This window comes from Apus apus, chromosome 7, assembly GCF_020740795.1.
Source record: "Apus apus isolate bApuApu2 chromosome 7, bApuApu2.pri.cur, whole genome shotgun sequence".
Classification (NCBI taxonomy): domain Eukaryota; kingdom Metazoa; phylum Chordata; class Aves; order Apodiformes; family Apodidae; genus Apus; species Apus apus.
This window is the reverse complement of record NC_067288.1, coordinates 7,227,536-7,252,902: the sequence shown is the minus strand read 5'-3', so window position 1 is coordinate 7,252,902 and position 25,367 is coordinate 7,227,536. Positions and strand designations below refer to the sequence as shown.

The following is a 25,367-nucleotide window of genomic DNA, read 5'->3' as shown; positions in this document are numbered from 1 at the left end:
TTCTGTTGACTGATTTCCACAAACAAGAACAATAGCCAGACAAAAAAATACAAACAAAAAAAAAAAAACAACCCACAAAAAAACCCCAGCACTTATTTCATTAGCAAATCCAAACCAGGAGAAAACAAAGTCCGTTTGGGCTGAACAAAGTTCTTCCTTTGATACAAGGTGAAGTGTTTTCTTTTGGGTGGTAACAGAAGTAGGCATCCCAAAAACTCAATGTTGAAACAAAGAGAAACCCAACCAAACATCCCCCAGAATTATTTGGAACTTCTAAGCACTTAAAAATGGCAAAAATCTATTGATGTAGTAGATGAACATATAAGCAGAAAGCACCTGAGACACTGGGAAAATGGTATGAGTTGTGTGTTTTGTTGTATGAAGCTGGGGCTAAGGAACACGCTGGATGAACGTGCTAACATTTACGGAGCATCACTTCAGAGAGGAGCAAGCTCAGCAAGAAACAGCAACAACAAACCAAAGCTGCTTTGTCTTTAAAAGTTCATCTTTGCCCCATCCAAGAGAAGCAGAGAGCTGACCAGGTTGATCTGGAGGTATATCCACTTGAGAAGGTTTCTGTGTGGGCAGGGAATTAACCATGTGGCAGAATGGTGAGTCATCCCTCTCGTTAGGCCTAATTTGGGAAGAGAGGCTCTCTCCTGGAAGGCTGCCTCTGGGGGCTGGTTGTAAGGGTTGCGGTCACATGTGAAGTCAGGCGGTGCATTGCAGGGACATGGGAAAGAATTCTGTCCTCTGACTATACTGTGGGACAGCATTTCTGGGAATCCCAGTGCTGGCAAGGGGACTCTGTGGAGACAAGCATGGCTGAGACTCCATGTGTCAGGCCAGAGAGGTCAGGCCATAGCCAGTGGCCTGAGACAGGAAACGCGGCTGCGTGCAGCGTCGGGCACAGGCACACGCTAAGCTGATTCATCCAAACCCACATCCAAATGGTCCTTCCAGGGCACTCCACTCCCAGGTCATTAGCCATAATTGGATCAAAACATACATGTATGTGGAGAAGATGCAGCCATCATTACTGGAAGGGAATCTTACCCACTAATGGGTGTACTGGAGCAGAAATCAATGGTGGGAGGTTGCACTGGAAGAGATTTTGTGCAGTGTGCTTGGGGCTCGGATATGGGACAAGCAAATCAGGGAGTTCAGCACCACTCCAGGCCAGCTCCCTGCAGCAGGGCTTAGTGCTCAGGCAGCTTACAGGGTCTTGGGGACCAGTGCCACCCTGGTTAGTGCTTCTTAAGGGTGTGGGAGCTGGTCCAGCTCCTCACCAGTGCTGTCTGCAGAGCAGATTGGGGGCCAAGCATATATTGGGATTGGGATGCCTAAGAGCAGATGGGCAGTGCTCTGCTCGGTGTTCCCCCATACATCCAGGTGATTTGCTAACTCAGTCCCAAGGTGCCTGGCTAGCTTTGTGAGACATTGAGAGGACGAAGAGTTGGCTACTGTCAGCCTCTGCAAGGCAGATCAGGGAAGGCAGCAGTGACAGAAGAGGCTCTGGCCCAGCAGCACGTCCTCACAGCTCTCATGTCATGCCCTTCTCCATTTCCAGTGACACCAAGCAGCCATCTTCCTCACACACTTGTGCATCCCACAACATGCTGCTCTGAGATGGGAGTGGACTGAGGCAGAAGAGCTCTGCACTGCTGGCAGGGCAACAGCCCACAGTCCCTTGGCCCTGGGCAATGACCACTGAAGCAGCGTTCCCTGTGCTCCCTGCCTCCTCCCACAGCCTGCCACTTGACTGCTGAGCGGAGGGACAGATCACACACATGCTTGTGTACGGGGGTGAGCACACGTGTGTGACATTTTTCCCTAGCAGTGATGGTGGGAGGGAAAGCTCCATTTCGTAGCCTTGTGTCTAGCTGCTTGGGGAGGCAGAGCGGGGGATGCAGCAGAGGAGAGTGGGTGGGGGATGAGAGATGCCAGAGTGGAACGCAGATGTTTGCTGTCGTGCTGTCCCCTGTGAGCCCCTGGGTGCCTCCACAGCACAGCCAAGAGATGCATTGGCCAGGGACCCCACAGCCCCAGCCTTGCAACCCCCACCCCATTCTCACTGCTGATTTCTCTGTGCCGCAGGTGAAGCGAAAGGCGGCGTGAGCTGCTGCTTCTCTCTCTGGCAGGGAGGGGGAGACGTTGGTGCTGTGCATGGTACATTCTGTGCCCTAGAAGAAACCTGACTGTGAAAGGTGGCACTTTTGATTGGGGATGAGCTGGAGAAGCTAAAAGAGTATTAAACGGGGAGGTGGGAAAGATCTTAGAGGAAAAGCAGTGCACAAACCCAAACTCCTCACATGGGGGCCAGACTGAACCAGTCTGTGTTAATGAACTGGAAAAAGAGAAAATTCAACTGCAGCAGTTCTAGGATTAATGCTGGCCCAGAGTTTAACTGTGACAGAGTCTGCATACCCAGTCCAGGGAGGATGGTGTTAATTGCAAAGCCCTTTGGGCTGGCTGTTGTGATGGTAGTGTTAGAAATGTACTGTTGCTGTCTGCCTACACAGTTGGGGAATGCAGAAGGGGACTTGATGTTGACAACGCCAGCATCCAAGTGTCATTAGAACCATGCAGTGCACGTGCTTACAATCCATAGAGAAGTGTGACATTCCTCAATCTGGTTATGTGCTAATTTGCAGAGAAACTGCAGAATTTCTGTGATCTGCACAGAGGTTCCCTGCCCTAGCAAGCAGCTCTTGGGACCTTCCAGGAGGTCAGGCTCTGGCTGCCAGGGGTAGGGTCAGAGTTAGGGCTTGGAGACACCTGGATCGTGTTGATCAGCTGAGCTCCTAAATTGCTTGAATGAACATGTTGCTGTTGGACACAAACAGCAGGAACGTTGCACAAGTTTGAGATGAAAACTAAATGAATTAAATATTTGGCAATTAATTAATTAGGGTTTTTTTCCCACTGGCCATATTCTGCCCTTTAGCCTCTCCCCTGCCCAAACAGAAGATTTCAGAGAGCTTTGGCACCAACTCTGCCAGTGCTCAGTCACTTTCTACAGGTCCACCCAAGTGCTGTGAACTTACCAACACTAGAAACACAAGGGGATTCACTCAAAGTTTTGCATTGGGCAGTTGATTTTTAGTCCAGACCATGCAGGGCTTGCAGACATGTTGCCTCAGATTTGGCAACAGGGTAGTCCCATTCACAGAGAACCATCCTGAAGTTAATTAGAGAGTTGCCTTTCAGCACATTTAATGATCGGAGAGGATGCAGTATGCAGTGCAGGTAAACTAGTCTGGGATTTGGGTTGTCTTTGCTGCTGGCTTAGGCACTAGAGACACAGGATGAAAAAGCTCACCCTGCAACTTCTGTGGGTTGTGGGCAAAGTATTAAAAGGATTCTGGGAAGAGGGAGCACAGCAGAGGGTAGAGTGGGCAGAGAGTCTGCTCCTGAACTGAAGCTTCTCTACTTCACAGCGGGAGCAAGACTTGAAGTGCAGCAGACCATATGCATGTTCATCTGTCCAAAGCTTTCTCCTCTTTTATAATGATGGTACAGGCTGTGCTGAGCTACAACTCAATAAATATCAGCCAATTCTCTCTCTCCGGACCCTCCATGGGCTGAGGACAACTGGTGTAGCTGGAGTCATTCTGCTCTGTCTTGGGACTACAGCAGAGCCAGACAGTCCACTCACCACCAAACATCTGGGCTTCATCCTTTAGCCCAGTGTAGCCTCAACACTGTCACAAAGTTCTCTCTGGGCAGCCACAGTTATGCCTATTGTTTTAATTAAATAATTGCTCCTTGGGGACTTGGGGAGTTCCAAATCCTAAGGTCTGGCTTTTGATTATGGGCAAATGCAACTGGACAAGGTATTGCAGTGATACCCATCTATCTAGTGCAGTTGTTTTATCCACCTTCTGTTGTTCTTTTTCCTACACGTGTACATGAGCTGTCCCCAAATGTATGTGCCAACACATACCCATATTTTATATTCCAACAGTGATAATGCCTCTTGGAGCTATTTTTTTAGCTTCACAAAAAGCACATGCCCACACACCTCTATAAAAAAACAGGACAGTGTCATCTGCCTGGGTAGTTTCTGGTGAATTTACATCCTTCCTTCCTTAAAGCTCTGGTTTCTGCATTTGGTGGGGATACAGAAATATTTTTATTTAAAATGCTTGATCCTTGTTTTCCCCAGGTTGCTCTAAAGGGAAGGGGAAAATGAACAAAGGAGCCGGCAAAGCTCATCTCACTTCTCAGAATTTATTCTCTGAGCCTTTTTACTGTCTGTGCCCATCTGAGTATCTCCAGCTTTTATCTGCACCACCCCACCGTCTGCAATTAAAGGGAAAGCCCCTGAAGCTTTTTCCGCCCTTTCAGAAGAATCCACCTCTGCAGCCAGACACCAGGCTTCATTTCTGGTAAGGTTTTCAGTCCTACTGACTCCTTTGTCTCGGCTTAGACGTCACCCTCCTCTTCTTGGGTGGGCAAAAAGGGGACGGGTGCTGCCGCTGTGCTGAGTCCTGACTGGGTCACTGAGTGCTGCTGGGCTGGCTGGGCTGGGCTATAAAGCAGAGCCAAGGCAGCCCAGCTGGCTCAGAGAGGAGACCGAGCTCTGCAGACAGCAAAGGACCCGCACGCAGTCCCTGCCGCCTCCTGCCTTGTTTTTCCTGGAATACAGCACCAACCTCAGTTGCAAGATGTGCAAGGGACTCGCTGCTCTGCCAGCCACTTGCTTAAAAAGGTACTGTTTATTTCTGAGCATCTCTTGATGGTTTGGGTAGTCTGGAGATATGCTGATGTAGTCCACTTTGTGTCTGAAGCAGAAACGGCAGATTCAGCTCAGATTCTTCTGTAAGATTAGATACAAATGATTGCTTACAGGCTTTTTTCTGGTAGGCAGAAGCAGAATTGCATAAAGGTTTTTTTACTGAGCTGTGGGAACTCTAAACCCATCCTTCCCATCAGCAAAACAAGCAGCTTTTAGCATTGTTATATTTTTATATTCCTGTCATCTGATTCTGCCACAAGCTTTGCATTCATTTTTCTCCTTTGAATCCTCTTTCTCTGCTGAATTTTCTTGTCTTGATTTTTTTGAGGGGGAAGCAAGGCAGACAGCATATTAAAAAAAAAATATTGATGGTCGTTCTCCAAAATGCATCCCAAATGCAGGAGCCCAGCCTGGCAGGGCAGGGATGTGGGCCAGCCCAGAGCACCAGGGATCTGGATGCTGCACCAGCTGGTGTGGGGCCAGCCGATGTCCCCTGGCTGTGTGCTGATGGTGAGGGGCCAGGCCAGGCTGTACCCCCAGTGCACAGCCCTGTGGGGCTGCTGTGGGGCTGCCCAAACCCCCATCCATGGTGTGGTGCTGATGAGGGTGGGCTGAGCTGCACCCCTGCCTTGGCAGGGTCTGTCTGTGCCTGGTGTGCGGTACCCGCAGCATCCCTGCACCGGCAGAGCCGAGCCTGTGCACCCCCAGGCATACCCTGGTGGCATGGCCTGCCCCGCAGCCCAGCATGAGGGGGTGTCTATGCCTGCAAGGTGGTCTGGAGGGATGTTACTCTCTTTCAGGTGCTACAGGGCCTGGAGACCCCCAGCAGAGTGGCCCACGTCCCTGAATGGCAGCAGCCCCACAAAACTCCCTTCTCATCCAGCCCATGCGAACTTGCACTGGTCTCTGATGGTGCAGTGTTAACGTTTCTAGCTGCTCATGCCTTCAGGAGCACTCCTGAGGCTGCTTCCTTTTGGCTGTGCACTGGGAGAGGGTTGGGAAAATACAAACTGAGGCTCAGCCTGCTCCCATCTGGGAGAAAAAGCTCCTTCCTCATGATGGATTTGAAAGGAAGTGTTGCAAATGTGAGGAAAAAATATTTATGCTCTCTCTCCCAAATTACAGGAATGTTTGAAGTGGGGGGAGAACCCAAAACTTCTGAAAAAATGCAAAGGAAAAAAAAGGTTCACATCTCTTAACCACCTCTGTCCAGGATTCCCAAAAACATCCCTCTCTCCCAGAAAGCTGCAGGACTCACTGCTAGCAGCAGTGTCTTTGCTGCTGCTGCCTTCCTGCAGACCTGAGCTTCTCCTTCTGGGACAGGTAACATGGCAGCAGGAGGCAGCCCAAGTCTGGCAGCACAGTCAACCCAATGTCTGCCTGGGCAGGGACTGGGTGTTGGCCCTGGTCACATGCAACTCTAAAACAACTATGAGCTTTCTTTCCTCTCACCCTGGTGCTGGAGTTGTTAGGGAAATGTTTATAAGCACAAGCAAGCAGTGAGATAAGATATGGCTGGGACTGCTGACAAGGTCCATGGCTGGAGCAAAGAGCAGTGCTGGGATGCTGAGCAGCTACCAGAGCTCAGCCCTGCGGCACAACCTCTTGCTCGTTTCGAGGCTCTGATCTGAGGAGCAGAAGAATTTCCTGCTTACGCTGTCGTTACACCCTGGGGCAGGCCAGGGCTTGCACCTCTGAGCAAGCAGGACAGATTTACCTGGCCCCATGTTCTTAAACTGAAAGGAAATCCAGAGAGATGCTGAGGCCAATACCAGCTGCATATCTAGATGCTGCTGTTAGGCAATGATTGTCCTAAGCAAGCTGAAAAGCAGAACAAAATCAAGCATGCATCTTTGCTTGCTGTGGAGCAAGGGAGTAGCTTGCAGTCAGCATGGGCTGGTTGTGATGAAGCTTCTGCCTCACCCCCTGATCTCACCCCTTCATCCTGCCCCAAGCCCTTCACTTCCTCCACTTCCCACTGTGTCACGACCAGCTGATCAGTGGGGTGTCCTGGCACAGCCTTGCTGTAGCTGGGTGATGAGGTGGGGTAGGGCAAGGGCTGCAGAAAAGGATTGGTGAGGGTGTAAGAACCAGACAGAGGCAGCCAGGCAAATCAGCTCAAGGAAAAAGTGACACAGCCCAGAGATGCCTTTCTGTCATGGGATTTTAACTGTAAATGAACAGTAGGAGAACAGCAGCTTACCCCTTCCCCCCCCTTGCCATCCCTGCCTCTGGGCTGATGACCTGGCAGAAATGTGCATGATGTGAGGAGTGGAAAGTCAGCACTGGAGTCACTTGCTGTGACCTGCATTAGAGTCACTGAGTAATGCTGAGTGGGCTCACTGCAGGTGAGGAGGCTGCAGGGGGAGTTGTAGCATGTTCTCTTCATCTCTTTCTTGAATTGCTTCTTCCAGTGCCAAAGACATGAAGCATCGTCTGGGCTTCTTGCTGCAGAAGTCAGAGTCCTGTGACTACAGCTCTTCTCAGGGCAAGAAGGAGAAAATATCTTCAAGCCAGAGGTAAGAGCTGATACTGACATGTAGTCAAGCCCAGGCTGGCTGCAACATGCTATTTACTCCTTTGCTGAGCTGAATTTCATTAGCATTTCTGCTGCTGCTTTCCAGTACCTTCTGAACACCTGTGTGTGTGAATCTAGAGTGACAATAGTCCTCAGGTATTGGTAGACCCTTTCCCTGAAGAAGGTTGAACTAGAGGCCTTTTTTGCCACAACTTCTGTGATTTTATACGCACGTGCACATGGAAAGCTTTGTGCAGTCTCCTGCTTAAGGCAGTAATGCCATCACAAGCCCCAGTGTGACCTGACATGTTGCAGAACCAGCATCACTGTCTCTTTAAGCTGGATTTGTGCAGTAGTCCCAGAGCTGCACAGAGCTATTGCCACAGAAAACAGAGAGGGCAGCCTGCTGGAATATCACTGCTCTCACTGAGGTGCAAGTAGATGGTGTCCTTCCCAAGGAGGACTCCAAAGGCCAGGGTAAGTTCCTGGAATAGATGAGCCCTAAGATTTTCTGGTATAGTAGGGTGAATGAATGCAGGATGTGTTCCCACATTCCCCATCTATTTCTAGTTCCCATGCTCTTCTCTCTTCCACACAGCTACTTACTGTTCCCCTGACAGGTTAAAGATGTTAGCCCTTTTGAGGTCACTGATACAACCTGTAAGAACAATTCCAGGTCAGTGTCCCAGCAAGGGATGCAGCCAGTCACAAAAGAAACGCAAACTCCCCAGCATTTTTCAGGAAAATTCCTTTCCAGCCCGTGGCTGGTGACAGGGATTGTAAACCAGAATCTCTGTATATTAGATCTGGGATCCCCAGAGATCTCGCTAACGCAAGCAGACATGTTCTTCTTGGTCTCTCAAGTGTATGCTCTTGCAACAATCAGAGAAAGAGATTTTTCTTATGGTGCTGAGCAAAAAACCAAATTTGTCCTTTCTGTACTCTCCTTAAATCTTTCCTGTGTTTCTCCCTTTGTCTCCCTTTAGGGTTAGCCAAGAGGAGGTCAGAAAGTGGGCAGTTTCTTTGGAAAACTTGATCCACCATGACAGTAAGTAAAGAGAGCCCTTCTGTTAGAGCAGCTGAGAGTGCTGCCTGCAAAATGTCTGCACTGAGCAGTCACTGAAGGGGGCGTGGGGAGTTATGTCTCTTAACAGTGCACAGTAGTTCCTTTAGCCACACAGGTCTCTGGGAGGGGTGGTGAAGGCTTCTAGTGGTCAGATCCAAGGGATAAACCAAATATATATTATGAGTGAGGCTTTGACCTACTGCTGACCTGTTTGTTTTGTGAAGGCAACTGGTTTAGCCCTTGCACAAGGGGAGGGCAAGACTGCAGCACACGGTTCAGAGTGGGTTAAAATCAAAAAGTGAAGAAACTGCAGCTGAGCCCATGGGAGACATTGTCTTCCCATCAGCTACAATGATGTCCTTGATGTTTCCTTTGTGTTGTTCCCATGGCCTGAGACTCTGCAGCGTGTGTTGGCTGTCTCCCTGGGGCCTCCTGGGAACGCATGAGTTGCTTGTGTTTTCCTGGCTGAGCCACTGAAGGTTGCAGTGGGAGCAGGCAGCTAAGGACCCACGTGTGACATCCCCATGGGGCCTGTCTGAATTCCAGCCTCCCTTGGAGTGCATGAGCAACTGCTGTGGAGACAGGCAGCCACCCCTGCTGTGAGCCCCAGGGGAGCCACTCATTGAGCTCTGGGAAGGAGAGCCCAGAATTGCTGTTTGCTGAGGCACTGAGTTTCACAGGTACGACTATCCAGGAACCAACACTCTGACTTGTTCTGGTTTTCCTCTAAATCTGTAGGAGGACTGGCTGCTTTCCGTGCTTTTCTCAAATCGGAGTACAGTGAGGAAAACATTGAGTTCTGGGTCAGTTGTGAGGACTACAAGAAAACCAAGTCACCAGCCAAGCTCAGCCCCAAGGCCAGAAAGATCTATGATGAATTCATCTCTGTGCAGGCAACAAAGGAGGTATGTGCACAGAACATTTACTGGACAAAGTCCCACCCTAAATTCTGAACCAGGCCAGCAACACAGGAAAGTAGAGGTTGGTAGTTTCACAGGAGTTGAAGGGTGCTGTGTCTCTGCTAGTTAGCAAGGAAATGCTCTCATTTTTATTGCTTTTGTATTAAACTTGGATAGAAAGAAAGCGAGTCTAGTTGCAACCATGTGGCCATTCCACGTGCACCTTCAAATGGGAGAAGTCCAACAGGACTATGTGTCCCAGTGTCCCAGCTGCTCCTGTGCAGTTGCTCAAGTTTCCTGGCTGGCTGCATCCTGGAGGAATATGTGTCAGTCTCCCCTGAAAGTTCATCTGGCAGCAGGGATGCTTTGGTGTCCAGCTGCACAGGTTCTGCCAAGGCTCCAGAGTGCCCAATGGCCATTTCAGACCACTGCCTATTAAGGACAGCTTAAGCACACTTAGTGAAGAGGCACGTGGGTTTTCCCTTACGTATGCTAGCCCCTTCTGGGACAGATTGCACTTATGCTATCCCTTTGGCCCACAGGTGAACCTGGATTCATGCACACGGGAGAAGACAAGCCACAATATGCTGGAGCCTACACTGTCCTGCTTCGATGAGGCTCAGAGAAAAATATTCACCCTCATGGAAAAGGATTCTTACCGCCGTTTCCTCAAGTCCCCCTACTACCTGGACTTGGTCAGCCCACCCGGTGCTGGCTGTGGGCCTGAAAGCTCCAAAAGAAGCCACACTCACACCTTAGACTGCAACTCTAATGTCATCTCTCAGTGTGCCTGAACTTGCAGCAAGGCAGGAGCAGGCTGTGCTCTCACAGGAATATAGGGCAGCAAAAGCATTCATTGGCATGAAGCAACAGAGCTCTCTCCAATAGCTGTCTTATGTCTAATGTCCCAGTTGTATCCCATGTCATGCAACAGCCAGCATTTGTAACCCAAGCCAGGCTCAGTTTGTGTAGCAAACCCTCCTCTGACTCCATCAGTGTAGGAGCCCTGGAGTCTGTGTCTGACATGAGAGCTGGGTGCCACCACTGCGTGTCCACTGTGTGTCTGGGGGCCCAGGAGCGGTGGGGGAGCACGTGCTCAGGCCCAGCATGACCCACCGAGGGACCAGACTTGCAATGTTGCAGAGTGAACCTAGCAAGGGGCAGGGGACAGGAAGCCAAGGGAAGTGTCGGGGACTGTGATCTTCCCCTTTCTAATCAGCAAAAGCTGAGATGAAAAGGACTTGCTCTGGTCCTTAGCTGTTCTTATAGCTCTCAGATGTCTAGGCTTTCAGCAGTATTGCTCAGAACTCAGGCTGTGCCATGTTACAGTCATCAGGCTTAAGAAGAGCTCCTGCTCTTTCTTGAAGGGAGACCAAGACTTCTCAGACAGCCTCCCTCGATCACCACAGGCACAACCACAGGGCAGCTCTCTCCTCTGACCCCTTCTCTCTCTTTGCATCTAGTTTATGCTGGCCAAGGATCTTTCCTAGGACTGTACAGAGCTATTATTTTGGGGAAGGCTCATTATTTAATAGATTATTGTGTCCTTCATGCTCTCATAGCTGAGCAGAACAGAACAAAGTTCTTCCCCTTCCAGACTGACAGGTGTGCATCACTAACCCTGGGAGTGCCATCTCAATTCAGGTTTGCCTGCCTTGGCTTGTGTGGAGCAATTTGTGACAGAATAGGACCACTACCACAACAGCTGGGGAGGACAAACCCCGCCTGGAAGTACTTGAAAATGTCTTTTAAAAAAAAAAAAAAAAAAAAAGTTATGTATAGGAGTTTTTAATTCAGTGGTAGCATGACTCACTTGTTTCCTGAAGATAGTAGGAGGACTTTGTCAGTCTCTACTGCTGCTGCTGGGCTTTGCCAGAAGGCAAATTACTTTTTAATCATTGCAGTTAGACATGGCCTTTATCAGGGCCTTTGAGACTGACACTGACCTGCAGTTGTAGGCACAAGGAATGGATGCAGGGCTTGCTGTCCTGGGCTGCAGTACTGACCAGCATCACCAACCAGCAGTTGGGACTGCTTCCTCTGAGCAGTCCAGCGGCTGTTGGTGACTCTGTCCCCCAACCCTTGGTCTCCTCTTAGTCAGATATTGCTACTCTGACAACCATGCATTCTTTGCTCTGCATCCCTGTCCAGACAACAGTTCTCACACCAGGGTTTTGACATGGCAGGAGGAGGCTGTGGTTCTCCAGTAGGCACATCCAGGCCCACAGAGAAGCATCTCTTTCAACATGTGCTTTATTTTTTATTTATTAGGTTGTACTGACACATACCACCCCTGCATGTTCAGCTAAGACATAGAGAGGCTTGCTAATGCTCTGAACATGGCCAAGCATGTGGCTATGTTTTATTTTCCCCTGGTACTGGGAATTCTTGATAACTATTGCCAAAACTGTATTGATATTTAAATAACAATGGATACATTCTAAATAAAAATGTTTGCATTAGTAACTTCTAAAAGGCCACTGTGTGAACCAAAGAAAAAGAGTGGAGATGCAACTCACTGGTCAAGGTTACTCTAAAAAGCCATTTTCAGATGGCTTCACTCAGAGGTTGTTTTAAATTATGGAAAGAAACAGCCACTATATCCTTCAGATACCCTTGGGACAGTGAGCCTGTGGGATGCTGGGCTTTTGGGGGTCCATGCTGTGCCTGACAGTGACCTCAGGGACCACCCGTCTCACCGAGGGCTGGGCTGAGCATGAGCCCCCCTCAACAGCCTTGGAGATGGGAATGTAAAGGAGCAACCTCCTCACTGCAAATGCTTTCCCACCCAGAGCTCCAGGGGAGCAAGTGCAGAGCTGCTGCCTGACTGCAGCGTGGATGGGGGCAAGCAGAGCTGGAGGCCATCTTTTTATTCCTTGTGCAGTTTCCTGAGAAACCACCACATCTGTTGCAACAGAAGCTTTCAGAGGCCTTTGGTCATGCCAGGGCTTTTGGGCATAGGTTCTGGGAGTACCCTTTGGAGGGTAAGGAAATGCTGCCCCTTCAGTGTAAAGAGACAAAATGAACAGTCCATCAAAGTGGTAGCAGAAATACATGTTTATGTGTGGATTACTGAGTGGTACATAAATATGAGTTGACACAACCAGTTCCTCGGTGCACACCACAGCCCTGCATGAAGGTCTCTACTGGAAAACACATGGAGAACATCAGACAGAAAACCTGCTGCTTGCTGGTGTGAAGAGCCAATCCCCTCTCCCAACCTTGCTTAAGACCTTGGCCACAGCATTTGGCACCCTCCAGGGAGTGACCAAGAACTGGGAGGAGTCTGGGTGAGAGTCCTGAGACACCTTCATCCCCATGTGGGCAGGGGGCAACTCCTGCCACTGACTCACAGGCTTTGGCAGTTCCCAGGGCAGCAGTGGCAGAGCCCTCCCTTGGCATGGGGGGGAGAGCTGTGTGATTCACACCACAGCTGGTGAAGTGCTAGGGTCCAGGTCACTGAAGTAACCAGAAAACACCAGAAAATTATCCTCTGGCATTAGTCTGAATGATGCAGCTGCAAGGAGCCCTCTTCTGTGTGTCCCGTGGTGGTGAGTGGGCACCAGGGAGGCACGGGGGCAGCGCCTGGTGCCCAGGGACCCTCACTGCAGCATGGGGTTGCCTTGCCCCACGGCAGGGATTGGGGTCCCTTGGAGACCATGAGAGCTGCCCCCTGTGCTGGCTCAGGTGCTAGGACACGCTGGGGCTGCAGGCACTCAGCAGCCATGAGCACAAGGTGATTTCAGAGGCTGTTTTGGAAGCTGCACCTTCATGTTCACTCTGGTGGATGGCCAAGGATTCCCTCAGCAGGATCTGGGACTGCACTAAACCCACACACGTGCATCTCTGTGAAGGACCCCAAGCACAACATCCAGAAACTCTGCTTTGTGACTCTCTGACCCACTGAGGATCTAGATGCTCACGTTACAACTACATATATATGTGTGTGTGTGTGTATATACTTATATATGACCATAGGGATACAGATGTACATTGTTGTGTGTATAGTGCTCATACCTATGCCAAATTTCATGAGAGCAAAAGTGATAAAATAAATGAAGTATTTCGTACCAGAAATATGATGGTTGGTATCAGCCTGACAGTAAATATCTCTTGGCCTTGGGGTGGGTACAGGCATTGCTGCCTTTCTGGGGTGAGCCTGCCCGACTAATTAGCCAAATGACCCTTCTACACAAACACACTTCCCAAGAGCTCCAGAATGCTTCAGGGGCCACATTTTATCGCCACCCAGTAGCTCACTGTCACCTGTTCCATCACCCCCTGAAGTAGGCTTCCAACATTTTAGCAGAAATCAAGCTGGGGAGGGATTTCCAATAGAGCTGTTTCATCTCTCCTGAATCCAGCCTCCGCCTTTCTTTTAAGCACATACATACCCAGACACCTTCTCCCTGTCCCACATGTTGCTGTTGCAGCTCATGACATCTCAGGTTCCAGCAGCATCCAGACTTCTATGGCATCCATGTTTGGCTTTAACTGTGAAATGTGAGAGGGTATCTGGAAACAGCTGCCAAAGGATTAAGTAAAAATGAAAGATCTGGGTCTTTCTGAAGGGAAGCCTCTTTCATTTTGCATTTCTATGAGTCACACTCCAAATAGGGAGCTTGAACATGCTGAACCCACTTGTTCTGACACCAGTTCATGGAGACACCAGGGGGAAGCCCGGAGCACGTGGGGGCTGAGGCGGTGGGAGCCCCCTGTGGCAGAAGGGATGGCCAAGCCCCCCTCCCATGCCCAGCCCTGCTCCTGCCTCCCTTGTGTTGCCCATCAGCTTTGGGCAGCGGGTGCTGCTGGGGGATCCTGCCCCCTTTCAACAGGACTCTCCTCCCTAAGGCTCGTGGGCTCCCTAACAGCTTTTCAGGGACACCGAAGCCACCGGCTGTGCTCACCCAGGGAGAATGCCCAGCAAACATCACCCACTGCTGCTCCAGCACCGACCTTCTCAGGCCATTTGCTCCACAGGAAAAGAAAAAAAAGTCACGTTTGTGATGACCTCCATCCTTCCCCTGTCTCCCCATCCCTGCCTGGAGAATGCAGCCCACTTCCTACAGATTGGGATGTATTTTTCTTCATCACCATAGTGACACCATGTAAATATTTGGGGCTGGTGAGGTTTTGATCAGGTTTTGAAAGTCTTTAAGAGGCTGGCAAACCCGTTGTTTATGTTACTGTGTTTTGCATGGAATCTCATGACTTGCAGCTGAGGTTGAGCAGCCTGAAGGAGCGTGGCTGGCCCAAGATGCCTGCTGGGAGAACAGTCACTTGTCATTTCACCCACATCTGCTGGGTTGCTGGCTGGGCAAATCCATTCCCGCAGCATGTTGAAGACACAGGTCTGTGGGTGCTGCTCCAGGAAACCACCCCAGGGATGAAACAGAGCAGGTGTTCATCGCAGTTGCCTCGAGGCTGACTTGAGACCCTGGCTGCCTTTCACATTTGCCCTTGTCCCATCCTCAGGTGTGATTTCTTCTGCTAGGGAACAGTGGGCTGGCTTAGGTTCATTTGAAAAGAGTTGGACTTTTTAAGAGACAGCCTTATGGAAACACATGTCCTAGGCAGAGGGGAGGAGACAGGAGAGAGAGATGTAGCCTACACAAACTCAGCAGTTTGCCATCTCTTCAAGCAGGCAGGGGTTTATTTTTTATTTTCCAATAGTGTTTTGGGTTTGTTGGTGTTTTGTTGTTGGTTTTGGTTTGTTTGTTTGTTTTTTTAATTGGATCTGAACAGTTGCAATTAGCAGCTTTTTCTCCCCCAGCATGATTTTTTCCTCCCTCCTCTAATCGATGCCCCTCAATTGGGTTTGTGCAGAAGTATCACTTTGGTGTGCCTACTGCAGAGAGAAGCAACTGGAGCAGGGAACAGCTGCTGTGACCACTGCAGCTGGGATCTGAGGGGTGGCCAGGCTGCAGGGCTGCGGGGGCTGCACGGGGGGCGTGGGCACAGGCTGGGGCTGTGAGCTCATGGCATCGTGCAAGGGGTCGGAGTGAGTGGGAAGTCTGGGTTGCTAAACAGTCCCGGTGTTTTGAACAGGCAGATCGTGCTTGATCCTCTTTACTGTTTTTAGTGTGAAGCAAACAGGCTGTCTCAGGGCTGCCCACCCCTCCTGCCAGCCAGGTGCACCCTGCAGCCTCCAACCCTGCTGTCACTGCTGTAGAGCCACCTCTGCCATCCAACTGTCCCTGCCATCCATCTCTCACTGTGCCTGCCTTCTGGAGGCAAGCTGATGCTGACACCACAGTGGACATGCCCACCTGCACACTGGGGCTGCTGGAATGCTGGGCTTGGCTGGGGAGGGCAGTGCCCGTAGGGTGCCCTGTGCAGCCCCAGCACTGCCCCAGGAAGCCTGGGCCAAGCTAAAGCTGAGCCCCACAATGTCAGGGACACACTGGCTGCCTGAGGGACTCCTGGCCACTGCAGGGCTGAGGCTCCACTGCCCTTCTGGGTCCCAGACCCAGGGAGGACCACCAGGGGTTTCTGCTAATTGGTCTTGTGTGTGAGAGGGAAGAGACTGTAAGAGAGGAAACACCAGGATATCTGACAGTCCAAAGCACAGAGGGAGATGTTTAGCAATGCCCCTGGGTGCTCTTCTAGGGTGGTATCAAGAAAGCAAAGCAGCTGCAGGAGAAGGGGCAGGTGTTTAGACAGAAGCAGTGGGATCACCCGCAGGGAGCGCCTCGCCCAGCCCTGCCGCGTTGCTACTTGATTAACTCCTGATAAAACTCCGACCGCACAAATCTGGGCAGGGAGTCTTTCTCCATCAGGGCAAAGATCCTCTTCTGGGCCATGTCAAAACTGCTCAGCGATGGCTCCACCAGGTTTTTCATGGTCACGGCTTTGGTGAAGTGGTCAATGTTCACCTGTGACAGGAGTGTAAGAGAGATGGAGACCTTGGCTTTGCGATGGGTGGGTGATGGCATCTCCCTTCACCTGCTCTGTCCCACCACCAACCCCTCAAAGGTTAGGAAGAGGGACTGAAGCAGGTTCACTTATCTGGGGGAACTGTTGGTGGCAAATCTGTAAGGATGAGGTCTATCCTGCAGCAAATCTACCTCCAGGGGGAGGTTTACATAAGCTGTCATTCCCTTATGATTAATTTAAACTCTCTGCGGGGAGAGGTGAACAGACAAGTGCTGAAGGTGCCTGTGGCAAGAGGCAGCCCAGCAGATGCTGAGCATGGAAAGAGGGGCACCAGGGCTGTGAAGAGTAGAAGTGCAGCCTGTGGGGATGCAACTGCCCTTTGCTAAGGGCACAGCTCCCTGAGCTCCTCAGCCATAGTCCATGGTGCCCTGCAGCCATCCCTCTCCTCTGGTACAGAGGTCACCAGGGCAGAGGCCGCAACCCCCCCAGTACTATCTCCTGCCCTGCCATCACTGACCTCTTTGGGTGCCTCGGTCTGAATGAACTCCTCGTAGATCTTTTTGGCCTTCTCCACCATCTTCTCAGGTGACTTGGTTTTCTTGTACTCCTCACAGGCCACCCAAAACTCAGCATTCTCCTCACTGAACTCGGAGCGCAGGAAGCTGCGGAAGCTGGCGAGCCCGTCTGGGGGGAAGGGGCAGGGGGGGGAAGCACTCACTGAGCACTGGGGGTCCCCGAGGGGGCTGAGCCCTTGCTAAGCACCAGGAGTGAACATGGGATGGGGGCATGTGACCACAGGGGGATGTGAACTTACAGGGGTTTTGCAGGAGCTTCTCCAGGGAGTCTCGCCACTGCAGAGCCTCCTCCAGTGATGGCCTGAAGGGATTAAAGAAAGCCCAGGTGGTCCACGCTTACCCCACAGCCCCAGTCCGGGGTTCAGGTTTTTAAGGGACTCCTTTAAAAATGGGGGGGGGAAGAAGTAACAAGCTGTGGAGACTGTTGCAGAGTGGGGGCAATGGCCGGGCAGTGGGGATGCGGCTGCACGTCACCATGAGCAGCCTCCTCCGGTGGAGAGCCCAGTGCCAGGGAAGGTGAGGATGGGGCTGGGTGGGCAAATCCCCCCGTGTTTGAGCAGATCCATGACTGAATCCCAAAGCGAGGGGCCCCCCTCTGCAGCCGCGGGGCCCCTCCTTACCCCAGCCCCCGTGCACGGGAGGGCGGAGCGGGGCTCTGCAGGCAGCCGGGAAGCATCCCTGTGTTTTCCCGCTGGGGTGGGAAAGGATGCTCCTCGCCGGAACGCGAGGGCGGAGGGGCCGGCTCCTTCCCCCGCTGCGCTGCCGAGTTGGGGTCAGCACCCCTGCACTCCCGCGGCCGCCCGCCCCGTTCCCACGCCCCGCGGGAACAGGACTTTGCCCTCCTCTCCCTTCCTCTCCCCCCCCCGCGCAGTGAAACCTTCAGGGTTTTACCTGTGCGGGGCTTTTCCTCTTCTTCTTTTATTATTTCTTTTTCTTTCTCAATACAATGCTCATTACGTGACAGAAAAGAGTTGTGGGGATATTTGCTTGTGGTTTGGGGTTTTATTTAAGCCCCGGGAGCAGAGGGTTCCCTCCCTGCTGCCCACCGTGGCCGGTGCCCGGTGCCGGGGGGGAAGCCGAGCCCTCCCCACGCCCGGGTCTCGCTGCAGACCGGGCATCCCTGCTCCCAGCCGTGTTTTGCAGTCGCAGACACACGTGAAATGCTCTGGGTGAGTGGAGCATCTCTGGGAACGGGGAGGGAGCAGCAGGCAGGACAACCTGTCGGTCCTGGGTGCTTTACTGGTGGGTCTGGTGGAAGCACAGGTGCTCCCACCCAGACTGCTCTGCCCAGGTGGCTCCAGGGGGAGAGGAGAACAGCAGAAGTGCAAGACTTGCTCAGGTTGGACATCCAGCCCTCACTTGTCATCAAACTGTCAGTGCCCATCAGTAAAGACCATGATGGGGGCTCTGGTCATTCCCTTTCTGAACCCTGACTGACAATTGCACTTGCTGTCAATGATCATTTTTTCTAAAGGTTTATTTTGCCTCCTTGTAACTGCTGATCCTGCAGCACACACCATCAGCCTGACTTCTCCTCTGTTTTGCTTTGTCATTAAACCAGCTCAGTGGTGGAGAGCAGAGGCTCAGGAGAGCAAGGTGGGAAGGTACCATCTCCATGGAGCTGCCTAGAGCCAGGCATTGTGCTGTAGGACCGTGCACCGAGCTCAGGGACACGCTGCCCCCTGAAGCCACCAAGCTGTGCAAGGCTGGCACCTGTGGGCTGAGGTAGGTGACTCAGAGGAGTTCAAGTGTTGGATGCCCCTGGCAAAACCTTTATCAAATAATATGAAATCTCATCAAATGTAAATTAAGTTTCTGTGAGAAATCTGGTTTCTATAAACCTGTATTGCCTGACATGTCTCATGCTGCCCTGATGTTACCCTCAGAGTCAGCACCAAGCTGGTGGGTCACAAAGAGTTTGCCACAAGCTGCTGCCCATGTAAAGCCTTCTGTGCCCACCCTGCATCCCAAAGCAGGGGTTTCAGCTCCTCTGCATCCCAAAAGGGCTTGTACCCTTCCAGCTGGGCACGGGTGCCAGCACAGCCTGCCCTGGCACTGTACTCACTTCTGGGCCTTGGGAGGCTTCTCCGGCTTCTCTGGGTGGAGGATAATGAAGTCAATGGCTGAGTCGGGCTTCTGGAGCAGTGTGCCCAGCTTGGTTTTGATCTCCTTGGCCCTGTGGGAGGGGAGAAGCAAAGGTTGGTCAGGCAGAGGGATGGTCTCCTGCCCTGTGCCAGCACAGACGCTGGCGTGGTCACCAGTGAGGTAAAAAGCTATGTAATTAATTACACACAGACAAATGGACCTTAATGCTGTAAAGGCGTCTGACTGAGGCATCTAAAATTGGGCACTCAGAATCACCGGCAGTTCTTGATCTCTATCTCTTTGTTTTGTCCCCATCTGTGGCTGGGATAATTGTATCAGCAGAGCTGGTGTGTTGCTCTGAGGATGAATTATGGGATGTGTGTGCAGCACCCAGTTTCTATAGTGATGTGCCCTGAGGAAATGCTGGTGAGGAGATGGAAGAGCTCCCTGGGTGCTGTGCTGGGCTGCACAGCGGTGCCTGCCTCACACTGAGCCCCATCCCACATCACATTCACCAGCCCGGCTATACCTCCAGAGCACGGTGCCGGCCCCCCGTCCTGGTCTGCAGCCACAGGGAGCAGGAAACTATCCTCATCGTGTTCCCTGAGTAATGTGAGGTGGCTGTCTCTGCCTCCAGCGACGCAGGGTGCAGCCCCCGAGCCGAGCGCTCCATGCTGAGCACCCTTGCACCGCGCAGCCAAACCCTCCCTGTCCCAGGGGATGCACGTTAGCAAGTATCTCTGTACTTGCCAAAGTCAGGGTGAAACTCTCCTTGGTGTGCTCTGTGCCCACCCCTGACCTTCCCAAGCAGTCACGGCTGGGGGCTTCCTCCTTTCTAGGCACTTCTATTAAGATTAAATTATTTTTCTTTTGCTGTCTCGGGGACCACCAACAACGCCTGCTGCCAGCAACCCACCACACTTCCTGCTAGTGTGCACGGTTTCTCTGCTCACTCCTAAGTTATATATGAGCCTTATGTCTGCAACAGAAAGGGTCCTGCAGACAGGTGACTCCTAGGTGCTGCTTCCCCAGGAAGAAGGAGAAGAAGGGCTTCAGGCACAGCTGTGGGAGCTGGACTGCAGCTCCATGGCTCGTTGGTTGCTCTCTGCTGTTTATTTGCACAAGCCCTCTGTGGATGATTGCTTCCTGCCTATGTCTGCTGTTCCATTTCCATCCCTTCCTTTTTTTTTCCCCTCCATGAAAAAATCCCTCTGTGTTTTGGTTTTCCAGCTGCCAGCCCCTATGGGTGACTTTCTGAAACCTGTCATGGGCTCTGCTCTCCTGCCAGCTGCCTCCTGCTTCTGCTGCAGCCACCAACCTCCCACAGCCACCCCGGCACAGGAGCAGGGCCAGCAGGGGCCAGCAGCCCGGCGCCTGCCGGGGGTGCACAGGGAGCACAGGGCCAGAAACCCAGCTGTTTGCATGGAAAATGTCAGCTGCTCCAGGGATGGCTTCTGTTGTTCCCACTTCTGAGAAAACTTGGGTCTTGCCTGGAAAGACCAGGACCTCAGGCAGAGGGTGATGAGGTCCCCACGCTCCCCACACTGAGGTGTCTCTGGAACAGGGATGCTGCTGTGCACCCTTCATCCCTCTCCCTCTAAAGAAGTGCAGATGAATGCTCCAAGCAGGAGCTGGCTCCCGACACCCAGAGCCTGGGGCTGGATGTCCTGCTAGCCTCAGGTGCTCCTGGGCTGACACCACTGTGCAGGGTCCCCATGGCACAGCCCTGACCCCCATGGGTGGCACAACTGCAGCAAGGAGGAGTGGGTGAAGGGAACAAGGGGCCACAGCCAGGGACAGTCTCTTCCAGGCAATCAGACCATGCACTCCATCGTGGGGGTTTTATTTGGCAGGAGCAGAAATGAAGAGGAAGAGGGAAGGGGCTCACTTGCCTCTGAAGTGAGGATGGTGGATGCCAGGGGGCCCCAAACAGTCAGGGAGAAATCATGGGCTGTGCTGGCAACCCGGGTACTGAGATCCAAATCTAACAGGACAGCCTGATGAGGTGGAAAGACAGGACCAGGACTCTGTCACTGCCCAAGCAGGACCTGGGGACCCCCCACCCGGATGAGGCCAAAACATGCACAAGATTTGGATGCAATTCACAGTGTCTTCACGATTAGACCTGGTTCAAAATCTTGCTGTCCAATCCCCATCCTGTGACAGGGACTTACCACCACCACCTGTCAAGCTCAAAGTGCACTAATGGGCATTAATGGCCCTGAGCAGCCCCAGGTGAGGCTCACACCAGCCCACAGCTGGGGGCACAATTTAAGTTCAACCCTGGGGCCACCTCTCCTTTTGCTTCTCCCCAGCTTGGTCTGGATGGATGTTGGACCTATACCGCAGCCCCACACCTGCTGCTCCCAACAGGGCTCCTTGGGTGGCTCCATCCCTGCTCTGCCCTGTGGGGTTGTTGATGGATCACCACCAGCTGCCCACCTTGCTGAAGCCCTGCAGGTTCTGGTGTGGGGACAGCACCAAGAACCTCCCCACCTCAAGCAAGTCCTTGGCCGTGGGGCCTCAGTGAAGTGTGGGGAGCCCGCAGAGTTGAGGAAGCTTGTTGAAAGGAAGCAAGTAAGGAGAGCCAAAAAGGCTGAGAGCTTGCAGGCTGGTGGGAGGGGAAGACTATTTAAAGACATCGTTCTGGCGTCCTCCAGCAGACAAGCTTTCAAGCAAGACTTCAGCAAAGGCTTAACAGCAGGGTAAAAAAGGCAGTTATAAACAAAAAGTCATCATTCAAAACCCGCCCCCTGGCTATGTCTGAGTGAGAAAAAGCAAGATGACCATAAACTGTGGAAGGTTAAGTGTGAGAACATACAGGAGCAAGCCAAGAAAAAGTCTGAGAAACAACTTCCAAGAAGCGTTAAAAGAAAATATGGGCTCTGTCAAACACATCAAGAGCAAGAAGGCTGCTGGGGAGGGCCAGGAGAGGCTCCAACTTTAAAAACAAAACAAAACAAACAAAAAAAAAGCTCGAAGAAATTAAAGCTGTAGCTGAAAGCTAAAGCTGCTGCTGTGCCCAAGGGCAAGGAGGTGCCAGAGGGAATGTCCCTTGAGAGGAAAAGGGCTCCAAGGGGGATTCAAGGAGCCATAAAGCTGTAAGTGTGGTACTGTGCATGCATGTCAGCAGCAGCTGTATCAGACAGCCCTGGTGGACACATGGACAAATATGGTCTATTGGAGAGGAGTCAGTGCAGCTCTGGCAGTAGGAAGAGATTCCTTCAAACCTATCAGCCCCCTCTGAAGAGCCCAGTAAGCACATGCCTTGGCGAGAGTCAGGGGTACCAACCACTTGGGTCTGCAGCAGACCTTGGAGGGGCTTTCCAGACCCCAGGCAGCTGCAGGGAGAAAGGTCATCTCAGGGATGACATGGGAAAAGTAGGAACCAGCGCATAGAGTATGTGGTGTGTTTTCCTCTGTGGGATGGTCACAGGGGAACGTGGGCTGGGACCATGCTGTTAAACATATCAGATGTGTGGGGAGAAGGGCCAAGCAGCAGATATTGTGCTGCCCAGGCACAGCACTGGGGGACCAGCTGTGAGGAATTGCAAGAGGGTCTCATAAGACTGGCAATGAAACAGCTCTTGAAATTCCTCACAGAGGAAAACAGAATGATGCACGCAGGACAAATCCAGTCCTGACTCTGTGTATAAAAGTGTAAGGCAAGCTGCCTTCAGGAGTGAGGATTTGAGGGCATTAACAGAGGCCAAGGAAAGCATCAGCACAGCAGCAGTGGGGAAAAAAACTAGTTTAGTATTAGAAAGTAGTGGAAGAGTGATGGCAAAGATGACAGCAGAACAGAAATGTGTGGATCAACCACCTCTGGAAGAGCGCTGCTCAGATGCGCAAGGTCCAGGAGGCTGCGGGAGACCAAATAATGTGAGCATGGGGCCACAAGGATGGCCAAAAGGCATGTTTGAAACAAAGACAATGTCACAGGCCCATGCTCCTGCCCGTGCCTGTGACGGGCATTCCCCTGGATTTTGGGCAGCAGCATCAGCCCTCAGCAGCACAGCTTCAGCCAACAAAGCGGGACTTCTCTTGAGCTCCCCCCAGGACAGCAAATGCCACCCTCACTCTCAGCTAAAAAACAGCTTTTTGTACACTTGCAGCTGTGAGGAAATCCTTGCTGGGTAATTCATGAGTAAAGCCTTTTACCGAGTTCCCACCTTAGGTGAAGGATCGAGCGTCCTGCTGTGCAGGGAGACCCCAGCCTCGTGTGGTGGCCTCCCTTGCACCTCGGCTTCTCCCTACACCCCCTCCAAAACCCCTCCAATGCCACAGAAGGGGAGCAGAGGGCAGGTTTTGATCAGCATGAAAAGGGCTGGGGACTGGACCCTGTCTGGGATCCCAGGGGGTGGGAGCAGCCTGGAAAGCACCAGCACCTCCAGGTGCTGGGATGGAGGGGAGTGAAGATGAGGATGAGGATGGATGCCACAAGCAGGGCAGTGGGTGCTCTGCACAGAGCCAAGCCTCCTGAGAGGGGCTAGGGCTGGCTAATCTGTGTGCAGGGCAGACACAGGATGTTAAAGGGGATTTTGAGGCACCTTGGAGCCAGGGTTGGTTTTGCCTCAGAAATGCAACCGCTTTCCTGTTCTTTTCCTCCCCCTCATGTTTTGCAAATATTCAAGTCTCAGGACTATGTTCTCCCGCTTCAGGTCTGTACAGGGCAGCAGCTGAGGTTGAGGGGTAGGTTTGGGGCAGCCCAGACTTCCCCAGCAGAGAGGTTCCCAAACCAGAGGGAACTTTGAGACTGGATCCTCAACTACCTGCCTGAGGGTCCCACCACTCGCTGCACCCCGCTGAACCCCTCCAGCAAGCCTCCCTTCCCTCCCAGTTCAGAGCTGGGCTATCCCCGTGCCCACAAGAGGTGTCCACCATGGGGATGTGCCGGAGGAAAAGCCTCCCTGTCCCCAGCCACCCCTGGCAGAGCCCGTGGGGAGGCAGCCCCCCACCATCCCCGCACAGCCTGGCCACTCTCACCTCTCCAGGCACGTGTGGGGCAGCGCTGCTAGTCCTTTGCACATCTTGGCAGGCTGTGGTTTTCCTCAGCCACGAGAAGAGAGTGAGCAATGGCTCAAGCAGGCAGCAACAGCTCCTTCTGCAGCCCAGCTCCCCCCTCTCCCTCCTATATAGCGCCGGGAGCTGGAGCCCTGCCAGCCCCATAACCAATGCTGTCTGTCCCGCCGCAGCTGGGCCCGGCAGCTTCTGCCTTTTGTTTTCTCATCTCTAGGCTCTCAAGGGGGGCAGAAAATGTGGGTTTTCTGCGGTGAGATCAGGAAGAGCCAAGCTGCTGTTGAGAGGGCTCCAGGAAGCCCACAGGGTTTCTTCTGAATGATATATCAGGCTCTTGGTCAGTATTTAGAAGAAGCAGGCAGAAATGCTTCATTCAGGTGAGGGTTTTTTTCAATTTAAAATATCACTTTCATAAAATAGAGAAGTGCTTAGCAGAAGACTTGCTGTTGATGTAAAGGCTGTGGCTGATGTCAAAATATCCACAGCTTCCACAGTGGTTACTGGCTGGTGAGGAAGAGTGACTGTTGTTCCAGAACAAACTCATTTTAATGTAAGCTTTAAAAAATAATAATCTTTTAATCATAGCAAAGGTTCCAGTTTTATCTGATAGTGACACTTTGATGAGGCCCAAAAGGATTCCCACCCAGAATTCTGTTAAACGGAAAATTTAGACCCTTTTTCCATCCCCCTCCACAGCAGTAAAACACACGCCAGAGCCCAGAGCTGCTCTTGATGTGGGATGAGGGGCCTGAGCAGGGACTGGTCTCTGCCTCCCCCTGCATGACTCTGCCCCGTTTCTGCCCCACCAGGACGCAGCCCCTGGCTCACCTGCAGCTTGGGTGCTGCACAGCACTGCAGAGTTTCTGTTTGCTCGGGTGAGATGTGTTTGTTTGCTGCACAAAACCCTGCAATCGCAGAGCTGGTGCCTCTCTGTGATGGTGACATCTGTGGCTTGACGTCCTCCCAGCCTCAGCCAGGCACCCAGGCCCAGCAGAGACGCAGCTCCAGAAACAGGCTGCCTGCTGAGAGGCAAAGACTGGGATACCCTGGCTCCGGGGGGCCCTGTAGCCAAAGCTGTGGCTCCCCACAGCTGCAGGCAGCACCTGCAGGGGGGCCACTCCTGACACTGCCTGGTGGTGCCCAGAGCAGAGAGGGTAACTGCAGCCATTCCAGGAGTTTTCTTCCCTTCCTGGCTTCCAGCTGGGATGTGACAGCCCATCCCTAACATGGACACCTGGGGCACTGCTCATCACAGGTCTGCACTGCCAGACTAGAGCCAGTACAAGGAGAAAACCCTCAGACACACACAGGGTGGCTCTGGGGGCCTCGGTGCCAACTCTTTTGCAGGGTGTGTAGCAGGACTGACAGCAACATGGGCCTTTGCCCCCACACCAGTGCCTGTGCCATTACACCTGCTCCAGCACAGGCCCACTGAGAGTGTGTGGCTCCATTCTGCCTCCACCTTCTGCTCTAGCTCAGCCAGGGCATCCCCTTGGCATCCTGCCCAGAGTGTAGGCTCAGGGTTCACCCTGGAAATCTGCCACCTGCTTGTACCCCAACCTCAGCTGCCTGGGTGACCTTGAAAATG

General features: G+C 52.3%; 2 protein-coding genes across 3 annotated transcripts; one reads left to right on the top strand and one right to left on the bottom strand.

Moving 5' to 3' along the window:
• The first annotated feature begins 4,066 nt into the window (after positions 1-4,066).
• Positions 4,067-11,699, top strand: RGS4 (regulator of G protein signaling 4). Of its 2 annotated transcripts, none has more exons than XM_051624522.1 (5): positions 4,067-4,391; positions 7,156-7,260; positions 8,246-8,307; positions 9,064-9,230; positions 9,767-11,699. In XM_051624522.1, exons 1-5 carry the CDS (start codon positions 4,192-4,194, stop codon positions 10,016-10,018), a joined length of 786 nt encoding a protein of 261 aa, XP_051480482.1. In that variant the 5' UTR covers positions 4,067-4,191; the 3' UTR covers positions 10,019-11,699. The 2 variants fall into 2 exon arrangements, with proteins under 2 accessions (XP_051480482.1, XP_051480483.1); XM_051624523.1 differs by lacking the exon at positions 4,067-4,391 and adding an exon at positions 4,443-4,714.
• A 564-nt stretch (positions 11,700-12,263) lies between these two features.
• Positions 12,264-23,869, bottom strand: LOC127386869 (regulator of G-protein signaling 5-like). The gene is made up of 5 exons (XM_051624527.1): positions 23,747-23,869; positions 18,741-18,851; positions 16,915-16,976; positions 16,618-16,784; positions 12,264-16,099 (listed from the first exon to the last, which is right to left on the bottom strand). Exons 1-5 carry the CDS (start codon positions 23,788-23,790, stop codon positions 15,938-15,940), a joined length of 546 nt encoding a protein of 181 aa, XP_051480487.1. The 5' UTR covers positions 23,791-23,869; the 3' UTR covers positions 12,264-15,937.
• Between the last annotated feature and the right edge of the window lie 1,498 nt (positions 23,870-25,367).